The sequence below is a fragment of the Vigna umbellata genome, chromosome 3 (assembly GCF_029865625.1).
Source record: "Vigna umbellata cultivar VRB3 chromosome 3, Vumbellata_1.0, whole genome shotgun sequence".
Taxonomy (NCBI): Eukaryota; Viridiplantae; Streptophyta; class Magnoliopsida; order Fabales; family Fabaceae; genus Vigna; species Vigna umbellata.
Window position 1 is genome coordinate 13,614,163 of NC_142167.1, and position 20,206 is coordinate 13,634,368.

A 20,206-nucleotide genomic window follows, 5' to 3' on the forward strand; every position below is an offset into this window, starting at 1 on the left:
CACTTTTTTTTGTGTGTCATGTTTTTTTTTCGGTTAAATAAAGACATCAACCTATACTTTTCCATAAAGATTAAATCTTTGAAGAGATGCTTTTTATGGTCAATATAAATGTTCAGTTATTCAACTGCTTCTTCTCTTAAATTTTATTTTATTTAAATAGTAGTTATGTTTTTACACAATTTTCATTACCAAAAAAAATAAAATTCAACCAATTTAGAAAGGGTTAAAGATGACTATCATAGTGCTAAATGTAGAACAAGAATATAAGTATTCATGAAATCATATAAATTATATTTTTGTTTAATTTTTATACAATGTTAATGTAAAATAGTTACTCTATCGATTAATTAAAAGTTATAATAAAAATAATTATTATAAAATCTATGCATTTATTACATTCAACAATTTATATAAATTTCTCTTTATTTCTGTTCGCAAATCACAATATCTATTAATTGTAGTTCCAAAATTATGTGGTTACCTGGGTGGATTTGAAATCCAAATTATGACACAAACATTAGAAGTTGAAACATGAAACCGTTGGTGATGTTTGAAATGTGTCTTGTTATGGCAATGAATAACTGAGAGCATTTCACACCCGAAGGTGACACCTTTTTCTTCATCCATTAATGGACACTGAATTTTGAAGGAAGAAGAATGTGCAAACTTTGAAATAAACAAATGAAATTAATTAAAAAAAAAAAAAAAGAGTTGAGTCGAAATAAACGAACAAAAATTGAAAGCTCGGAACCAGGTAGACCAGCTGTGCCTGTCGGCGAATAACCAAGCACACCCATTAGCACCCTCCTCTCTCTCTCTCTTCAAACTCCTCAATTCAATTTGTGACAGTTAGAGAGAGAGTGCGTGTGAGTGTGTCCTCAAAGTTTTCAATTCAGTTATGACATAGTTAGAGACAGGTTGTGTGTATGTGTTTGTGTTGTACTTTGTTTTTTTCCTTCAACTTGGGAACAAAGGTTGAGACTTTCAACCATTTTCTTTTTCAAATCCTATGAAAAAACATCATGGGTATGCTATTGTTGCCCGTTGGTGTTGTTGTCATGGGACTAGTGAGGGTCAATGGAATGAGCCTGTAGCAGAGTGTAGAGAACGATGAGAAGAAACGCACACACGGTGTTTGGGTTGCAGACGGTTGTAATCTATTGAGGAAGCAATGTAGAGCAGTTTTATTGTAACACTGGGTGGAGAAGAACAGTGGCTAGGAATACATGAGTATTTGAGGCTTTGAAAATGATTTCATGTGGAAAGTGAGGAATGGTGTCGCGTGAGATTGGTTGCTAGTTATTGGTTTCTGTTGGTTTTCTTATCATATTTGTGTTGTTTTGGGATTTGGGGAATTAAGTTTTAGTGGATCGAGAGCAATGGAGTCTCGGATGGATCAGTATGAGATCATGGAGCAGATCGGGCGAGGAGCATTTGGAGCTGCTATTCTTGTTCACCACAAGGCTGAGAAGAAGAAGTAATAGTCACAACTTTAGCGTTTAATTGATGGGGTTATGTCTTTTTGTTCTTGAGATATTCGTTGATGGGTATTGGGTAGGTTCATACTAAGTTTCGTGACTGAAGCTTCGTTTTATTGGGTTGTAGATATGTGTTGAAAAAAATCAGGCTTGCAAGGCAGACTGAACGATGCAGAAGATCTGCTCATCAAGAAGTGAGTTGGGTTTTTGTGTGTTTCCTGCTTGTTGATTTGCTTCATAGTTCATATACCTTGAATCTGCGTTTTTTGGGAAGAGATTTGACTATTGTTGCTTGTTGAGAATTATAGATGGCTCTTATTGCTCGAATCCAGCATCCTTACATTGTGGAATTCAAGGAGGCATGGGTTGAGAAGGTGAGAGACCTTTAAGTCTATGTGTAATGTATTCAGTCTTAATTTCTTTCAGCTAATTGGTAATAGTTACAACATTATTGCACTTTTGTAAACTGGAAGTGTGAGAATTGTGACTGGTTACTTTTATGCTAAACACATTCTATTTCTGTTGCAGGGTTGCTATGTCTGCATTGTCACTGGGTATTGTGAAGGTGGAGACATGTGAGCATATGATACTACCCTTGTTCAATCTCTTAAAGTTTATTATACTTGTTCTCTCCAATTTTTTTTATAGTTTATGCTTATTTTCTCTTCAAATATGGGACAGGGCTGAATTGATGAAAAAATTAAATGGTGCTTACTTTCCTGAGGAGGTATTCTTGTCGCGAAGTTGCCTTTGTTTATGCGTGTATTCTTTTCCTATCTTACATTGAATGTTGTCGAAATTTCTCAGAAACTCTGCAAATGGTTCACTCAATTACTGTTGGCAGTGGAATACCTGCATTCAAATTTTGTTTTGCATCGTGACCTGAAGGTATACTTATATGAAACAAACTATTGGTCTATGATTCTTGTCCTTGATTAAAAATACATCAAGTCTGATTTTTTGACTCTGCCGACAGTGTTCCAACATCTTTCTTACCAAGGATCAGGATGTTCGCCTAGGTGAATTATCCTATCATGTTTATTTATATTGGAGATGGATAGTTGACTCCTCATCTGAATTTGTGTGTACCTTCCTGACATATAGGGGATTTTGGCCTTGCTAAGACACTAAAAGCAGATGATTTGGCTTCCTCGGTATGTAAAATGATGTTGGTTTCTTCTCTGTCTTCTTTCAATCCAAATTATTTGCTTAAAAAGATCTAAGGATTCATGTTAAACATTTTTCTATCAAGTTTCTCGTATTAAAGTTGTAATTCTTTCTGGGACTTTTGTGCACACACTGTAAGAAGACATCAATGTTAATTTCACTATAGTCATACGTAGTTTTTTTGGCCATATCCTAAATTTTGTTTCCTATATCTGTTTGGGAACCCGAGGCTTCAGCTGGGTTTTTTCTCTATTGGCCAAACCAAGGACTAGTAATATCATCTCAACTATGTGTAGTAAAAATTATCCCGCTGTTAAGTTTATTTCTACAAAAAAGTGGGACAATAATGTATTAATATTTACTTCATGCAAAACATATATTTTCAGTCCCATACTCTTCCACATTTGCCGGCTCCTTTATAAACTACATTTTGAGGTAAAGAAAAGAGTGGAAATAGGAACTGAGTGTTGTTTGGTAAAATTGAGTTATCTTGCTTGCTTGAAATTTAATAGATAAGACCAATAGTTTACTCTTATTGATAAGAGGAAATTTCTTTTTTTTTCTAGAATTTGGGCTGATTCAGCCACTGGATCACGTTGTTGTAAACTTGTTTATTGTTTCTCATCTTTTGGTGGACAAATTTACATTTTAATGATCTTTTACTTCTAGAGGTATACAATATGATATGGTATCAATTATTTAATATATATGATTAGCGTTATGTTTATATACAAATGCATAGTCACCAGAGATGAAAAATGTTTCTATGCAGGTGGTAGGAACTCCTAATTACATGTGTCCTGAACTGCTTGCTGATATACCGTATGGATTCAAATCTGATATTTGGTCACTAGGTATGTATTTTACAACAAGTATCTAATACTTGCAGATTTGTTTTTTCTGGAGCTAAAATGCTTTCCTTTTGTCCAGGGTGTTGTATATACGAGATGGCTGCTCATCGCCCTGCTTTTAAAGCTTTTGTAAGTTTTCTTCTGATTTTTTTACTTAAATAAGATATTGGTAGGATGTACCTTTAGTGAGGTCATTTCATGCAATACCCTTATGTCAGATATGAACATCATATTTCATTTTTGTTGCGGGGTTGCAATAAATGTCTTGTTGCAGAGGTTAAACAAGTTAAGTCCTCATCAAATTGTGTTTAAATGGGGTAATTGTTGAGCAGGAGATTATTATGAACTGTATAAATTTTCTCGTGGTGGAAGTCAAGTAGGTCAACCACAATGACATTTCGGTTGTTAAGTTCTTAAGTAGAAGCATTTTTCTTTAACTATTAGCTATAGATTTTAGCTTAGTAGTAAGTGTTCTATCTAATAGTGATATCAAAGTTAAAGTCACGAGTTTGATTCCCAATAATTACTTTACTTAGAAGGGATTACTGCAAGTAATATTAATTGTCCAGCCAAGTAGGCCAAATCAAGCTACCACCTACCAGATCACCATTGTTGTCTACTTTTAGTTTCGTTATCCCCATATATGTGCCAATGTTCTAAATTTACGCTTGTTTTGTAAACTATTTTCTTGAACATTATTAACTAGAGTTGCTGGGTGATGTTTGCTTCTCCGGGGAATATGTTTCATGTGATTCTTCACACTAGATATTTATGTATATGGAGGTATCTCACCATGGTTTATATCTTGGGTTTTAACGAGGGCATGGTAAACCATGTTTCAGGATATGGCAGGGTTGATAAGCAAGATAAACCGTTCTTCCATTGGCCCTTTGCCTCCATGTTATTCCCCTTCCTTGTAAGTTTCTTTCTGCTTGTGTTAATATTAATATTCTTTTGTCTCTACCCTTTCTGATGAAATCAGGTTTACAACATACATAGTTTCTACTTCCTAGTGTGCACGCATTTGTCGGGATTTAGGCCATAGGGTGTTTTTGTTGTGCAACTCCAACTTTGTTTTTTCTCATGAGCCATGAATTGCTGGTTTTTTATGATCTTGTTGAATATGATCTGTAAGTTAACTTGTAGCAGTTGATGGGAAAGATGATCTGTTTACTTACCAGTAGAACACGCCTTATTTTTCTCTTTGCTAAGCTTCTTACTTGTTAACTATTGTTACCTCAGGAAAACACTGATAAAGGGCATGCTAAGAAAAAATCCTGAACATCGACCAACAGTAAGATTCTCTTGAGAGCAAATTTATTTACAATGTGGAAATGGTTTACTGTCACTGTTTTTCCTAAATATTCTCACTTCATATTTTCACAGGCATCTGAGGTGTTAAAGCACCCTTATTTACAGCCTTATGTGGATCAATACCGTCCAGCTTTCAGTCCTCCATCAACCTGTTCTCCTGAAAAATCAATTTCTACTGTCAACTATCCTCGGAAAAATATGGCTGAAAGTCAAAACAGTAATAGTTCCAACAGTGACAAAGATAGTTTGATGTCAAATGAGAAAAGCATTGCAACAGCAGTACCAAAGTGTGAGAACAAAGCCACTGAGATGGATCAAACATCACTCGATGATGATGGTTCAGAGGAAGAAAGTGGCTCTAGAAATGCCAATGGCAATACCAAAACAGCTGAGCAAGAGGCGATGAAACCATCTCATAATGCACACCATTCTCCCGTTGAATCTAAGCAGCCAAAAACAATTAGAAATATAATGATGGCATTGAAAGAAGGAAAGGTTAGAGAAGCAACTTCTCCAATGAGAGGCAATCGTGTAAAGCCTGGTGGTGTATCAACTCAGAAAATAAGTACTGAGACATTGTCTAAATTGCCTAAGCCTATTTTTATTGCTCCTATTGTGAAACCTATGGTAGAGTCACCAACTGTTGCACTTGCACGGGCAACCCCTGACTCTGCAAAAAGAATGCAGGGGTCACATCAATCAAAGCAACAGGTAATCACCATTTTTAGATTATATATGTTATCAGCTCTTTCTAAAAAGAGATCCTCATGACATTGAGATTTATTTCTTGTTTTTCATTACTTTATGCTCGCAGTTTCTGATGGTAGAAGCCTCACCAAAACTTAAAGCTAGACATGATTTGACTCCACCACCTGCAGTTGTCAAACAAGTAGATGGAGATGTTCCTCCCAGGCCAAGACAAAGGACTCCCCCAAGCTTACTTAGACGACCTTCATTTTCTGGAAGGATGAGGCTGGTTGGAATTGATGTTTCAAATGCAGCAAATGATACTGGAAAGCTAGGCACAGATAAAATAGTTCAGGAACATGAGATGAGCCCTTCTCAGTTGGCTGACGACAATGTACCACCAAGTATTTCGAGACAGGTTACTAGAGAGCCCCTGAAGGTTTTTGAAAGAAGTTCAAGAGGAATGCAAACAGATAGCAGCAATTCTGCTTCGTCTTCGGTTTCTATCCGAGGTGAACTTGCTGATGATGCCACAACTTTTATTGACATGAAAGAACAGATGCTTCCTGGACATTCGAATGTAAGCCACATTGGAGGTGTGGAATCATGTCCTGACAGCAGCCCGCTGATACTTGTGCACATTGTAAGGTGGTTGAAAATGTTCCTGAAGATTCATGTGAGATTGCCATGAATTTTCACAATACTATAAGCAGTAATGAGAAAGTGAATTCCAGTTTAAGTCAAGATCACCATGTTGAAGATTCTAAGGTAGCACTGGCTTCAGAAAGGGGTCTTCTTAAATCCCAGCCAACTATGTCTACTACTACTTCTGGCTGTGATGATGGATCTGTTGATCACTCTGCTGGAGCCACCAATGAAATCAAAGATTTTCAAGATATTACCAAGGAAATGCCTTTGGCCAAGTCTACGAAACACGCATCCCCAAGTTCTGGAGAAAAGTCTGTTCACACAGAAGTTAGTCCAGAAAGTGAACCCGAACTCCTTATTCAGCCAGCACTTGGATGTAAGTCCCCTGGTGATGACAAATTCACAGTGAGAGAGAGACTGTCACCTGTCGTTGAAACTGTTCCTCTGGTTACCCCTACTAAATTATCAAGCCAGAAAGTTTTGCAAGAGAAAGGAACTGTGCTGCAGAGTCCAGCACCAGAAAGGCCTGATACTGGCCATCTTCCTCCAGCTTTTGATGATGTTATCCATGTCATACGTCATAGTAGTTACCGCGTTGGCAGTGATCAGCCAGTGAAGGAATCTGTGGAGATGGGAGTTCAAAATGTAGATGTTGGTAAGTTTATCAATGTTGTGAGGGATGATTTAGAAATGAGGAACATAACGTCACCTTTGACTCTCAAATCTTCAAGTTGCTCTGATGTTACAAGCTTGAAATCTGACCAGTTGGAAATGAAAAACTTAAACACTCCTCTATCCTTAAATCTTCAAGTTTCTCAGAATCAAGCAATTCTGATCATCCTGGTCTTAAGGAGCAAGATGTGAGTAACCCTCCTCCACTAGTTTCAGAACCTGAATCTACTGAGCTCAGTAAAAGTAACACTCCTGGGAATGAAGAGAAACCACCAGCAAAGGAAACATTGGATGTGAAATCTTTCAGACAGAGAGCAGAGGCACTTGAAGAGCTCTTGGAGTTGTCTGCAGAGTTGCTGCAGCAAAACAGATTGGAGGAACTTCAAGTTGTTCTGAAGCCTTTTGGGAAAGATAAGGTCTCCCCAAGGGAGACAGCCATATGGTTAGCCAAGAGTCTCAAAGGAATGATGTCTGAGGAAAGTGGGGGACGCTCTTCATAAGGTATCTCAATTAGTGAATTCTTATGCGATAAATTCACTTGTATTTCATGTTTAAAATTTGCTCTTAAAGTTAGTCCATAGCTATTCAAGCACCACTTGAATCCATAAGAGAACAAATTGTCTGTCCCTTCTTCCATTATTGTAATTCTTTCAGTGCTTTTAATGCTATTGTAAATAGTGACCATACAAATTAATAACATCAACTTACGATTAAATTGTTACTTATTAATGTACCCAAGACTTTCCATGATTAAATGGACCTAAGCCAAGAAAACAGAAAAAATAAATTACCCAATCAACCACAAACAGAAAGCACACCACAATTGGCAGTCAGATAGCAATGTTTTCTGTCAACTCTATAATTTTCAACCAAGATGATAAAGGCTCTTTATATTATATTCTAGACACATGTTGGAATAATATTGTAAAAAAACTACGTTAGAATCGTGTAGATTACCTCCTTTCCGGGTAGTTTCGTAGGTTTCCTCATTTCCTAGAAACATCCTGGAACCTTCCTATATATACTTTTACAAACGTAGCATTTTAGGAAATAACGCGCTTTGCTACAGTTTAAATATGTGTGGTCCTTTTGTGTGTTTTCGTTCTTCGTATTGGTTTTCTTCTATTTCATGATAATACGAGCTTCTCCTTCGTTAACAACGGCACCAAGCCAAAACTGCACCTTCCTACCAGTTAGCATCATGATAAGACAAACCCTTCTTCCAAAATCCAAACCAATGGTTTAAGTACTGAAAAAGATAGATTCGCTGTCCATAGTGATCGTTCGTACTTGAACTAATCAGGTTTAAATCTCGTAAATAATATTTGTGTCTGAAGCAAAAAAACGTCCAAACCAATGGCTCCGACAAACAACCAGAGGACAAGATGCGGTGACACCCGTTTTCCCCGAAACCTAATACTTTTGTTGGTTACCATCTTTGTTTTTTTCATGGCTGCTATCAGCATAGCATGGCTTGTCATGCACCCACATAACCCTGGTTTTGTGGTGACGTCACTTTCTGTAACCAAGTTCTCTCTCTCAGACTCCCATGTACGAGGAAGATACGAGATTGGACTAACCTTAACAAACCCCAACAAGATCACAACCCTAGTGGAGCTTCACCGTTCCGGCTTCTTGCAGCTTTACGGTCATGAGGAGAGGCACTCGGTGGATGCAACACAGCGGTGGCAACAACGCGTGGTCCTGGAGAAGTTCACCAACAAGAGTGTGAAGGTTGACTTTGAAGTGATTGACCAGCACCAGAAGGCTGTGCCCCCGGTTCTGGTGGAGGACTTAAACAAAGGGGTGGTGAACTTCAACGTGGTTTTGACGGTTACAGTTAGATTTGAAGCTGGAATATGGCCAAGCAAGGATGTGTTATTGGATGTTTGGTGTAAGGATCTGGATGTGGAATTCCACTCTCAAACAAAAGACACTGGCAAGCTTCTGGGTATTGGGAAGAACTGCTCCACAAAGAATGCTGGAGGGAGAACTTGATTAGGAAGAAGATTTAACCATGTTATCGTCATTAGTTTAGTCGATGTGATAATAAGATAGATTCTGATTGTAAACTCTTCTTTTAGACATTTACATTTTGTTTATAGAAAAACAGTAGATTAATCAAAATATATGAGAGAATAAGTTCAAAATATTTAAAGAAGTAGTAGTAAAGGAGATTATGTCTTGTTTTACTGGACCATGTTAAGGTATATGTTTGTTGTAGTGTCAGACACTGGCAGAATGAATTCCAAGGCATTGATTGGAGAAGTAACTACAAAAGGGTTACTTTAGTAAAAGTACCTGGGAAAGACCTTCGAAAGAAAATTCTTGCAAGACTTACAAGTTGCGTAAAAGAAGAAAGTGGGACCACAGATCTCATCAGAGGAATTTTGAAGACTTTTTTAGAACTTTTTATTAAAGATGAATTTTGAAATATTTGACTTTCTATTAACACAGATATTTAGTGGAATACTTAAAATGTGAAATAAATTTATATTCGGATTAACTTTTTCACAATTTTTAAAGAAAGAAAAACAATATTCACGATGCAGAGAAAAGGTGAAATGTATCTGGCTGAAAACTGCACCATCATTGGCCAGGACTTAAACCATCATTCATGGTCAAACAGAAAATCATTGAGCAATCAAATTAAAACAAAATATCAAATTTGACGTTTTTAAAAAAATTAAAGGACTAAATTAGGAAAACTAATAATTAAGGTTTTTTTTTTAAAATTCGAATAAAATTAGATGACCAAATTAAGAATTAAACAATTTCTTCTGTGTGGACCTAAGAAATACAAAATACAAACATACACATATAAGTATTAAAAATTTAATATATTTTTATTCTAATTTCACAAATTTTAAGATCTTACCATCTCAAATACACTCCAATTACTTTCACAAACATAAAAACTACTTGTCAAACTAAGTACGTGAATAAGAAACCTTTGAAGTTATAGATATCAATCTTCGTAAGAATCACACCAAGTTCTTGGAGTTTTTTTTCCCCAATTGCCTTAATAGCCAAGAAATTACCAAATAACTTTTCTTGATTCTTGAAATCTTCAATTTGCAAATCAATCAAATGTTGCTCCTTATAAGCCACCATCTTTTGTATACATTGTAGTAGGCCCAAGTTAACTTTTGTATTAAATTTTTAATTGGGATAATGATGTAATTTAGAATTCAAAAATAGTTTGTAGCATACAAAAGCCTATGGAGCTAGTTGTCTCACCTTTCATCAATAATATTCCATCGTCTTCGTAACAAAAAAGAATAATAATAATATGAGTTAATGTTTTCTATTATACATATATAAGAAGTCAAATATAAAAATTGAAATGAAGTTTCAATTTATAGATTACTAAATTGTTTACCTTTTATTGTCACCATTACACATCTTTCATGCATTTCCTTTCGTCTGGTTTATTTGTCTTCTAAATAAAATCCATTATTGATATATCAATAAAACCTACCGTTTTAGGAAATGCAACCTTCAAACATGTGATAACTTTTGTACAAATTAAATTGGAAGTTTAGGGATTTAAATTGTAAAACGTAAATTGTAAAATAGAATCACAAAACCAAATGCAAAAATTAAAATGATGAAAATGAATCAATCCCAAAATAAATAACCAAACAATATGAAATTCATAGTTATCTAAAAAATTAAATCCAAATTAGAATAATTAATCAACTAAATAGGTTTATATGAATTACATTTTAATATCATTTAATCTTATTTATATTTCACTATCAAATCAAGATTCAATAAATACCTAATTTGAATTATACTTTCAGAAGTGTAATTTGATATAAAAAATAAAGCCAAAATTAGAGAAAATAAGAACAAACTCTAAACAAAGAGCAACCTGTGCAAAACTCAATTCTTGTTTGATCCTGATGTCATGAATTGTTCCTTAGAATTTTAGTTCTCCATTATTGAAGAAAAAAAACCAAGCATAGAAAAGAAGAATAAGATGAAAAGACAAAAATGAAAAAAAAAAGAGAGAGAGAAATAGGAAAAAACTAAAACTTTGAAAATTTGACAAATGATTTATGTCTCCTTGTTTTTAGCATAATTAGGTCTTATATACGTTTTAAAAACTGAAGCAAAATGTGAGTATAATCAGGTATAAAATATAAGTAGAAACTTTCTAATTTTTGGAACAGTATCTTGAATGAGTGTCTTCTTTTCAAAATCTTCTATCATCAAATCATGTGATGTGTTCTAGATGGAGTCCAATAAAAGCCTTTTTTTTCGTCATTCTCAACTCTCCATTTGCATCATTATTAGCAGCATTGTATGTTACAATTTGGATAATATTTTCGTCACCAACTTCTTTAATAATGTTATCCAATATATTACAAATATTATCAAGTTGTTTTTTATAAGGGAGATGCATGAATAGATTTTAGAAAAGTTTCCTTTGGTTTGTTAACTAAAAACTTCAATGTAGTCCTTCCTTCTCCTCTAATGGGTTCACCCATTAGTCATTATTATGCAACTTGTTTTCCTCCATGCAATGCAACTCTATAAAGTTCCAACGTATCTTTTGTTACCATAACTTATGCTTTCACGCACTTACTCTTATCTCATGGTATGAAAGTGGCTTAAATCTAGGGTCATAATTTCAAACTAAATTAAGCATTCTCAAACATTTCCTTTTTTTACTTCACCAGTCACACTTTTGCAAGCAACTATGTCCTTTGAGTTTCCGTAAAATGGTGATTCAAGCGATAAACCCTTCCTACAATAGTTTTTTTTTGGGCAAAACTATACATTGAATTTTTCTTGGATTTCTACTAAGAGAAAGTTTCCTGTGGGTTACCCACACATCAATAACATCTAAGTCAATTATATAAGGGATTGACATCATTCTTTATCCAAAATCTTGACAATGGATTAATGGGTCTTTCACCTTTATATACTGCTTTACTTTCTTATTTCTATTCAACGTGGGACTTAAATTCACACTTAGATTCTCAACATACATCTTCCATGCTTCCAAACCAAGTTTGTTCTACTACACCACATTTTAGAGCAAACGTTTTGTAAGAAGGAATTGTGATTGCTGTCAGTAACTATGATTATTGTCAGCAGTAGTGACATCACTTAAAGGGAGGATTATAAGCCCTAACTCCCGAAGCCATCATAATGATGTTTATATTTTGGTTTGTAAAATCAAATATATGTCAAGAAAATAAGAGGGAGAAAAAATGAACAACATGTGAACAAAAAATAGGAATTGTGAACAAGACGATGAAAGTGCAACTTTTGTCGATCCATAAAGTTGTTGTCATTTGTTACTACAATGACAGTTGGTTTTATTTTCCAATTACGTTATTGCGAACAAGGAGATACAAAAGTGAAATCAAATGTGACTTTATAGTCATGACTCTGTGAATGGTTTAACAAGGAGATGCAAAAGCAAAATTGTGATGGTGCAATGAGATCGTGAGAGTGAGTGGTTCCTAACGTGCTTAAGAACGAGATTAACATTAAGAAAAAATTATATAACTGTGAAATTAACATTATCATGTTTTTTACTATGTTTATTTTTACTTTTTTTATATTTTTATTATTATCTTTTTTAAATAATTAAGAGTTTATTAAATAAATTTATAAAAGAGAAGTATTTTATTTTTATGGGTATTTTTATTATTATATGTTTAAGATTTTATTAGATAATTTTGAAAAAGATGAGTATTTGAATTTTATTTATGAAATATTTTGTAAATAAGTGAAAATATGAGAAAATGTAATAATATCATCATATAAAGGATTATCAATTACAATTTATTCAAACACAAATTCCCCTTCCACTCTAGTGGCATGTACATTAAAGTGTCACATATTTAGAAAACAATATTTTCGAAGTAGGAAACTAATTCTAAAGAAGAGACAATAACATTTTGGAGGCTGGAGACACTCTTCTTCACCGTTATTTTTATCATCTATCATCTTTCTAGTGCTCATAATGTTTAGGATTAACTAATTCTTTTACTCATTGGAGTTGGAGTTAGACGTAATGTATTTTTATTCTTTAGGATATATGCTATTCAATATACTTTTTTTCGATTACTCTTGTGTTATATTTTTTTTTAATTGCATGATTATTGATTACTTATCTATTTTCTTTTATTACTAAAAAATAATTTAGAATCTTGATTTGGATATTAAAACTAATAGTTTGTCTCTAGGTATAATGTAACTATTTAATCATTATAAACATCTGAGTATCTAAATTTAATGCGAAATTTTTGTAAAAATATCTAAAAGATTAAAAATTTTACTATTATGGTTTAAAATTATCTATAGAATCAGAACTTGATAGTTTTTTTATCTAATGATACATGAATTGTTTAATGATTTTATAAACAAAAACACTTTTATTAAGAAAACAATATCTGAATTTTCCCTTTATTTGTTAGTATAAAATTTTATAAAGGTAACAATAATTTGATTTTTTTTTCTGCATATGTATATTAAGTTTTTTTTATTAAAGTTGAGATAATATTTTTCAAAATCTAGTTTTTAAATTATTTCAAAGATAACACAATACAACCTAATGAAAGATACAAAAATTAGTTAATATAGAAAATAAGAAGCAAACTCCATGAATAAATATAAAAGTCATATTCAGTCAAAAGTAAAAACAATGATAAAGAAGAGGGATAAAAAATTGACTTGGAGAGGTTTTGGACGCGGTAGGCAAGGCGGGGCAGGTCGTTGGAGATTGGTTTATGTCTGGTATTTTAATTTGAATACAAGGGCAATTGAGGGAATTTGAAGTTATGATATATTTTGGGTGCAAGCACCTCTTTGGAATTCGTATCAACGGAAGGAGCTAGACATAGCATGGTGGCAGCCAAAATAGTAAAAATTATTCTCTAATTATTCTCTCAAACTTATAAAAATTTATGAGGGATAACAATAATAAAAAATAGAAATAATAATCGTTAAATAGAACATAATATTTTTAATATGAAAAAACTCTTTCAATGAGAAATACAAATTTATTGATGAAGTTAGTTAATCAAGTTCTACTAATATCAAAGATGGTATGAAAAAAAAAAGACCTATAGCGGGAGAGGCGCTCATTGTTGCGGTGGAAGAAGAAGACGTGGTAACATAGGGAAAAGTGGTATGGAAAACTCAAATCTCTTATTAAAACTGTCTATTATTTTCTTACATAAAGAAAAGGAAAACCCTTGACTTTCTACAAAAACAAATAAAAGAGGAAAAGGGAAGAGGGAAAAAAACCCTAACAAGTAACTAACCGTAGTAATCTTAACTAACCTAACTATTTTGACAAACTAAGATCAAATATGAATATATGTTAAACTAACCAAAACATTAAAATAATAATGTTTTTAAATATGAAAAACAAAGAAAGATAAACCTAAAATAAAGTAATAGTGTAATATTACTTTTTATAATCAAAGACATTTAATTGATATCAACAACACTAAAGAGTATAGAAAAAGAGATTTTTGCACAAGTAGTTTTATACTGGTTCGGATCAACAAATCTCACGTCCAATTGTAAATATCTAAATGAGGAGATTAACTAATTTACTAAAACAAACAAACAAAAACTTATAATCACAAAGATAAAATTTAAGGTTTAAAAACACCTCTCTTGACGCACAAGAGATGAGATTTGTTTCTACTGACACACAAGAGATGAGACTCACTTCCCCTGACACACAAGTGATGAACATTTCCTTGTCACACAGAGGATGATCACTTCTTAAAAACACTTCTTTTAACACACAAAGGATGGACACTTCCTTCGATGCTCCACAAAGGATGAATATGATGCTCCACAAAGTATGACATTTACCTTTGAACACTTCCTCTGACACACAAAGAAGGATCACTTCTACAGAACGCTTCCTCTAACACACAAAGGATGACAGGTTTTTCCTAGCAACAGTAACAATACTTCAACAATTCTGCCAACACCAAGTTTCCCAAGCCTCTAGAGAGTTTCACAAGATCTCTAGCTTTCACAAGTGATTCAAAGTGTTGGGGTGTCAGGTCTCTGTTCAGTTTTCTTTAGAATGAGAGAATAAGATTCTATTTATAAACTCAAGCAATGGACACCTCTAAAATTTAGTTTTTAGCCTTTCTTACTGAAAAATCATATGCCTAAACACATGCTAAAAAAATATTAGTTTGGTCAAATGATTAACGAAATAAGGACCACAATTTTACTTAGACAACTCGGTAAATGTCTGTCAGAGCAGAAACAACAAAATGAATTTGCGTGGAAATTGGACAATAACCAACAACTTAGTAATATTATCCTGCCACGCACAACATTTTTTAACGTCGTCCATCCAAATTAACAGCAAGCCCTAAATTGATCCAATTTTTCACATTCAGGGACCTAATTGAGAGATTTTACCGTACGAGGACCTAATTGAGAAAACCTTACAGAAATAGGGATGTTCTAAATGATCAAACCTAAAAATAATTACGTAAAAAAATAATTATTTTCTAATAAAAACATTGTCCAATTATTTATTTTATTAAACACATAATTTATTTTTTATTTACTAAAAACTTTCTTTTTATGTATTAAAAATATTTTTTTATTTATTAAAAAATAAAGTTTTCCAGTTGTAAAATAATATCACAAAAATATATCAAATTATGTATCTCTTTATACAACATTATAGATGAAGAGAAAATGGTATAATATTATATATATATTATATATATAAAAAGTTATACAGAAAAATTATCTATAAAATATGAATTTTGATTTTATCGTATGAGTTTTATTTTTGTTTAAGAATATTATATATTTTAAAAGCTGGTTTTAGGAAAATGGTTTTCTCCCCTTGGGGAGGAAAATGATTTTAGGAACCTACCAATCTTCCTTCACCCTTTTCACTTTAATTCAATATTTGTCTTCGCTGTTTTCAATTTTCAAATTCCTATCATCTAAACACACCTTTTACTTTTGGGTATTCCACAAAGACAGAAATAATTGGTAGTATCATACGTCCAAATTTCAAAAGTTATAACTTAAATGATAAAATTAACGTATTTATAAGAATTAAAATAACAATAAACAATTAAATTTAAAAATTAAAGTGGCTTCATATGAATTTATATAATCTTTTCAGTTCTAAAGACTAATAATAATATTTAACTTTTTTAAGAGCTAAAATCTTCGTTTACCCTAAAATCCTATTTGTACTGTATATATACACGTACTATTGACGCGATCGCTTTTGTTGATTTTCCATTTTGTCTTTCACCAATTGGTGTATATGGACCTCCACAAAGTCTTTGAATACGTGTGGGGACAAGGGATTCAATTAATTATTATTACGAGTAGGTTATATTTTATTTTTTAAAATTAAATATGAGGAGGGTTATGTTTGGGTACATGTTTTATTTTAAATTATTAAATATATTTTTAGTTTATTTGATGTTTTGTTTTGAAGTTTATTAAATTATAACTTTTTATTTCTGAAGAACACACATCAAAATATAACAAATAACTTATCAATTAATATGATAATCTTAGGTCAAAGAAAATATTTATCTTCTTCTTGAATCTATTGGCAAACTAAGGTAATATTATCTATTGAGACATCTCGTTTAATCGGTTCATGACCACAACAAAATAGATATCGTCAATATCTATCATAATAATCTTATGAACAAGAACTATTTAAATTATAATTATATCATAATGATAATAAATTCTAAATTATAAGAAAAAACACTTTATCAAAAACAACTCTTATATATTTAAGATTTATTTTGTTATAAATGTAAAATTATTTTCATAATAATTGGTTCTTAGGTAAATGTATATCTTTTCAAAGTAAGTTGTTTGCTTGAGGATGAGTACACTTTATAAGGAGAAAAAGAAAAAAAATTGCATGGATTATTATCATTGTTTATTTCAATGTTGTAGATATACGAAGAAAGAAAGTAGAAATATTCATATATAATTTCAGGTGCATATAACTCAGTTCAATTAGTTTTCACGGAAAATTAATCAAATTTGATCGAATATATCTCGATTGAAAATTGTCTAAATTTGTGTTAGAAATCTCACATCGACTAGGGATAATGCCAAATTATAATATATATATATATATATATATATATATATATATATATATATATATATATATATATGGGGTTTGCTAACGCGCGTACGCCAGTTGGTACATTTTAGCAATGTGTACCGGATTTTAGTAGACAAAAATACCCTTATATATTATGGATTCCAATCTCTTTCATCTCTCTCACTCCAACCTTTTCTCTGTCATCCCTATAGTAGCCCTAATTGAAAAAAATCAGAAACACATGCCTTTAAAAAATTTTCCTTTGTAAAAAGTTCAGTCATTAACATATTCACCTTCAAGGCAAAGGTTCATTCAAGATCTCTTCAATTTCACCATCTTCACTAACCTCTCTAATTTCATCATCTGTATTTGTTGAATCATCATCTCTAAAAAAACCCTCCAGGCCAATCACCAATTCTTTCGGATGTCATTATGCTTGTGAAAATTAGATAAAATTATATACGACAAAAATTATACAATGAAAACTCATTATAAAGTCATTTTTTGTAAGAAATTGTTTAACAACTGAGTGTTCCTGATTTTTTTCCAGGCCAATTACCAATTCTTTTGATGTCATTATGCTTGTGAAAATTACATAAAATTAGACAAGACAAAAATTATAAAATAAAAACTCATTATAAAATCATTTTTTGTAAGAAATTGTTTAACAGCGAGTATTTTTTATTTTTTCCAGGTCAATTACCAATTCCTTTACGCTTGTGAAAATTGGATAAAATTAGATAAGACAAAAATTATAAGATGAAAACTCATTATAAAATCATTTTTTTGTAAGATTGTCTAACAGCAAGTGTTTCTGATTTTTTCAATTGGGGCTACACTAGGGATGACAGAGAAAATATTGGAGTGAGAAAGAGGAAAGAGAAAGGGTTGAGAGGAATGAGAGAGGTGAGTAAGGGTTTGGGAGGTTTCTTTTTTTTTTTTAGTTTTGAGAATGAAAATTATTAAAATACCCCTAACTTTAAAACTTAGAATCCATTATATATAAGGATATTTTTGTCTACTAAAATCCGGTACACATTGCTAAAATGTACCAACTGAAAAACAGACGTACGCGCGTTAGCAAACTCCTATATATATAATATATATATATATAAATGTAGGGTGTAAACCTCACTTTACAAGCTGGTTTTGTGGAATTGAGTTAGGCTTAAAAACCACTTTTTAGCATGGTATCAGAGTCATGGTATCAGAATGTGGTTGAATAAGTTCTAATCGAAATTCAAATGAGTCAGCCCTTACAAAAAATCAGTCAAATTTGATGAGTTGGACTCGACTAAACTTTGGTCGAGTCATTAGTATCAAATGAACTATAACTTTAAATACTCTTAAACAAATAAAAGATATAAAACACATTAGTTTTAAATTAATGATTAATTAACTGAATTATAATTTTAAAGGCTCGGTTTTTTTAATTGAACTATAAAATGATACTGTTCAATTTTTTTTAGTCTTACTCATTACAAATTTCATTATGTTATAAGAAAAAAAATAGGAGATATGAAATAATGGTAGTCAATGGCCATATTAGATAATGACATTTTGTTTCGATGCCATTTTTAAATGATTCTGCGGTAATTATGCCAGATCCTCCATCTCATTATCAGTGATATTATTGCCAAATTTATCTTGGGCCTCTTTCTCTCACGTGTGTCCTGTTTTTTTAATTAGGCGATTTAAAAATATATTTTGGATCAATTTAGAAATGTACTATAGATTGTATAGTTTTAAATATATTTTTGGACCTAAACTATTTATGCATTACATAATTTGAAATTTATATTGAAAATGTATTTTCAGATTCTGAAAAAGTATTTGGGTTATACAATCTAAAAATATGTTTTGAACTAAACAGATTTTTTTAATTGTGTAGTTCAGAATACATTTATGAATTCTTTTTAAATTATACAATCCACTATATTTTCTCTTTCACTTTATTTTTTAAACTCTTCAAACTCCCAAATGTTATGAGAGAATTAAATTCACGATCCTTGTCATCTTTCTTTCTGATTTTCGCTACTAATGATATTAAATTTTCTTACAAGAAATTTATATAACACAATCATCTAAATATTTATTTGATTAAATTTTGAACTAATAAGTACAATATAGGAAAAAAAAATACATTTTTTTACCGGAATAATGGAAACACTTGGTTACTTGGAGAAGCAATATAGAGTTGTGAAGGAATTTGGCTAAAAAAGGTGTAGATGAGCATAATTCCTACCCCTTATATAATGAGGATATTGTTTGACAACAAATTTCATATTAAAATTTGCAAATAATTAATAAATAAGTACAAATTAAATCAATTTATTTATTAAATGAAAATCTCCAAACAAAGGACAAAATAATGAATCCAACCATATTTCCCCATAATGCATAAAGTTTAAAATATATGTAAACTCGTTTGTGCTTTGAATGTGGGAAAGAACCTAGCTTTCCCAAATACACTATCTAGTTTTTGACCCATTCAAAATTACAAAAGTGCCCATATATTTCTAACATGATGGAAATCGTTGTTTCATTAAAAGAAAATATTAAAATACCGGCCCAATCCAATTAAGTTGCAATTTGAACATTTCGAATAATTTCAATTTGGATTCTAAAGTATTTCAATAGCTTCTTATTTAAAATGAGAAATGGGAATAATTGCATGAAGATGCATTATGGAGGAATTGAACAAGATTCCAGCAAGGAACTTGGATTGCAAGATAATAGTTAAATATTTTGTTTTATTTTTCATTTGAAAATGTGTTTATTATACTTTAATTTATTTAAATTAAAAATTTTTAAAAATGAATGTAATTAATTATTTAAATATGTTTCGTTTTTAAATTTTACATACTTTTTTTTATCATTTCCAATTTTTAAAATATTTTTTTTCAATTACTTATCTTTCATCTTTAATTTATATTCATTATAATTAAAACTAAAAGAGTAATATATGATAATTCATAATATTAGTTAATTAATTTTAGTTTCTTCTTCAATTTATTATAAACTTTTTACTCATTTTTAATTTCTTTTTCCAATTAAAAAAACATACCACTTTTTACTATAACTTTTCTTTTTCTTTTTCCACCCTATACAAAAGTATTATTAGTCTTCAATTCAGACTAATTTGATATCTGAAGGTGATGGTGAAAACTGACCTGATCCCATCAATATTTGTGAAATTAATGGTATCTGACAAAGACTTTTGTTCATATTTTGATTACCAAGGGTTCCTTCACAGAGAGTAGTTGGAAAGTAAAACCAAC

General features: G+C 31.6%; 2 protein-coding genes and 1 long non-coding RNA gene across 3 annotated transcripts; 2 read left to right on the forward strand and 1 right to left on the reverse strand.

The window, feature by feature from the left end:
• Positions 1 to 573: 573 nt before the first annotated feature.
• On the forward strand, positions 574 to 7,475 carry LOC124826526 (serine/threonine-protein kinase Nek5-like). Its single transcript, XM_047299359.2, is given in 16 exon segments — positions 574 to 1,477; positions 1,606 to 1,672; positions 1,787 to 1,852; positions 2,007 to 2,053; positions 2,160 to 2,205; positions 2,286 to 2,366; positions 2,455 to 2,497; positions 2,583 to 2,632; positions 3,418 to 3,499; positions 3,576 to 3,625; positions 4,339 to 4,412; positions 4,739 to 4,790; positions 4,883 to 5,521; positions 5,625 to 6,114; positions 6,117 to 6,935; positions 6,938 to 7,475. Coding segments are annotated over 16 exon segments (3,084 nt in total). The 5' UTR covers positions 574 to 1,379; the 3' UTR covers positions 7,318 to 7,475.
• On the reverse strand, positions 4,781 to 5,229 carry LOC148201680 (uncharacterized). The gene is made up of 2 exons (XR_015784886.1): positions 5,094 to 5,229; positions 4,781 to 4,967 (listed from the first exon to the last, which is right to left on the reverse strand). It is a non-coding gene; the product is annotated as an uncharacterized LOC148201680 (long non-coding RNA).
• A 698-nt stretch (positions 7,476 to 8,173) lies between the features above and the next one.
• Positions 8,174 to 8,815, forward strand: LOC148201681 (uncharacterized). The gene has a single exon (XM_088109463.1). It carries the CDS (start codon positions 8,174 to 8,176, stop codon positions 8,813 to 8,815), a length of 642 nt encoding a protein of 213 aa, XP_087965589.1.
• The last annotated feature ends 11,391 nt before the right edge of the window (positions 8,816 to 20,206 follow it).

What these genes read in the sequence shown, in the direction of transcription:
- LOC148201681 (XM_088109463.1), top strand. Translation starts at nt 8,174, where the DNA reads ATGGCTCCGACAAACAACCAGAGGACAAGATGCGGTGACACCCGTTTT.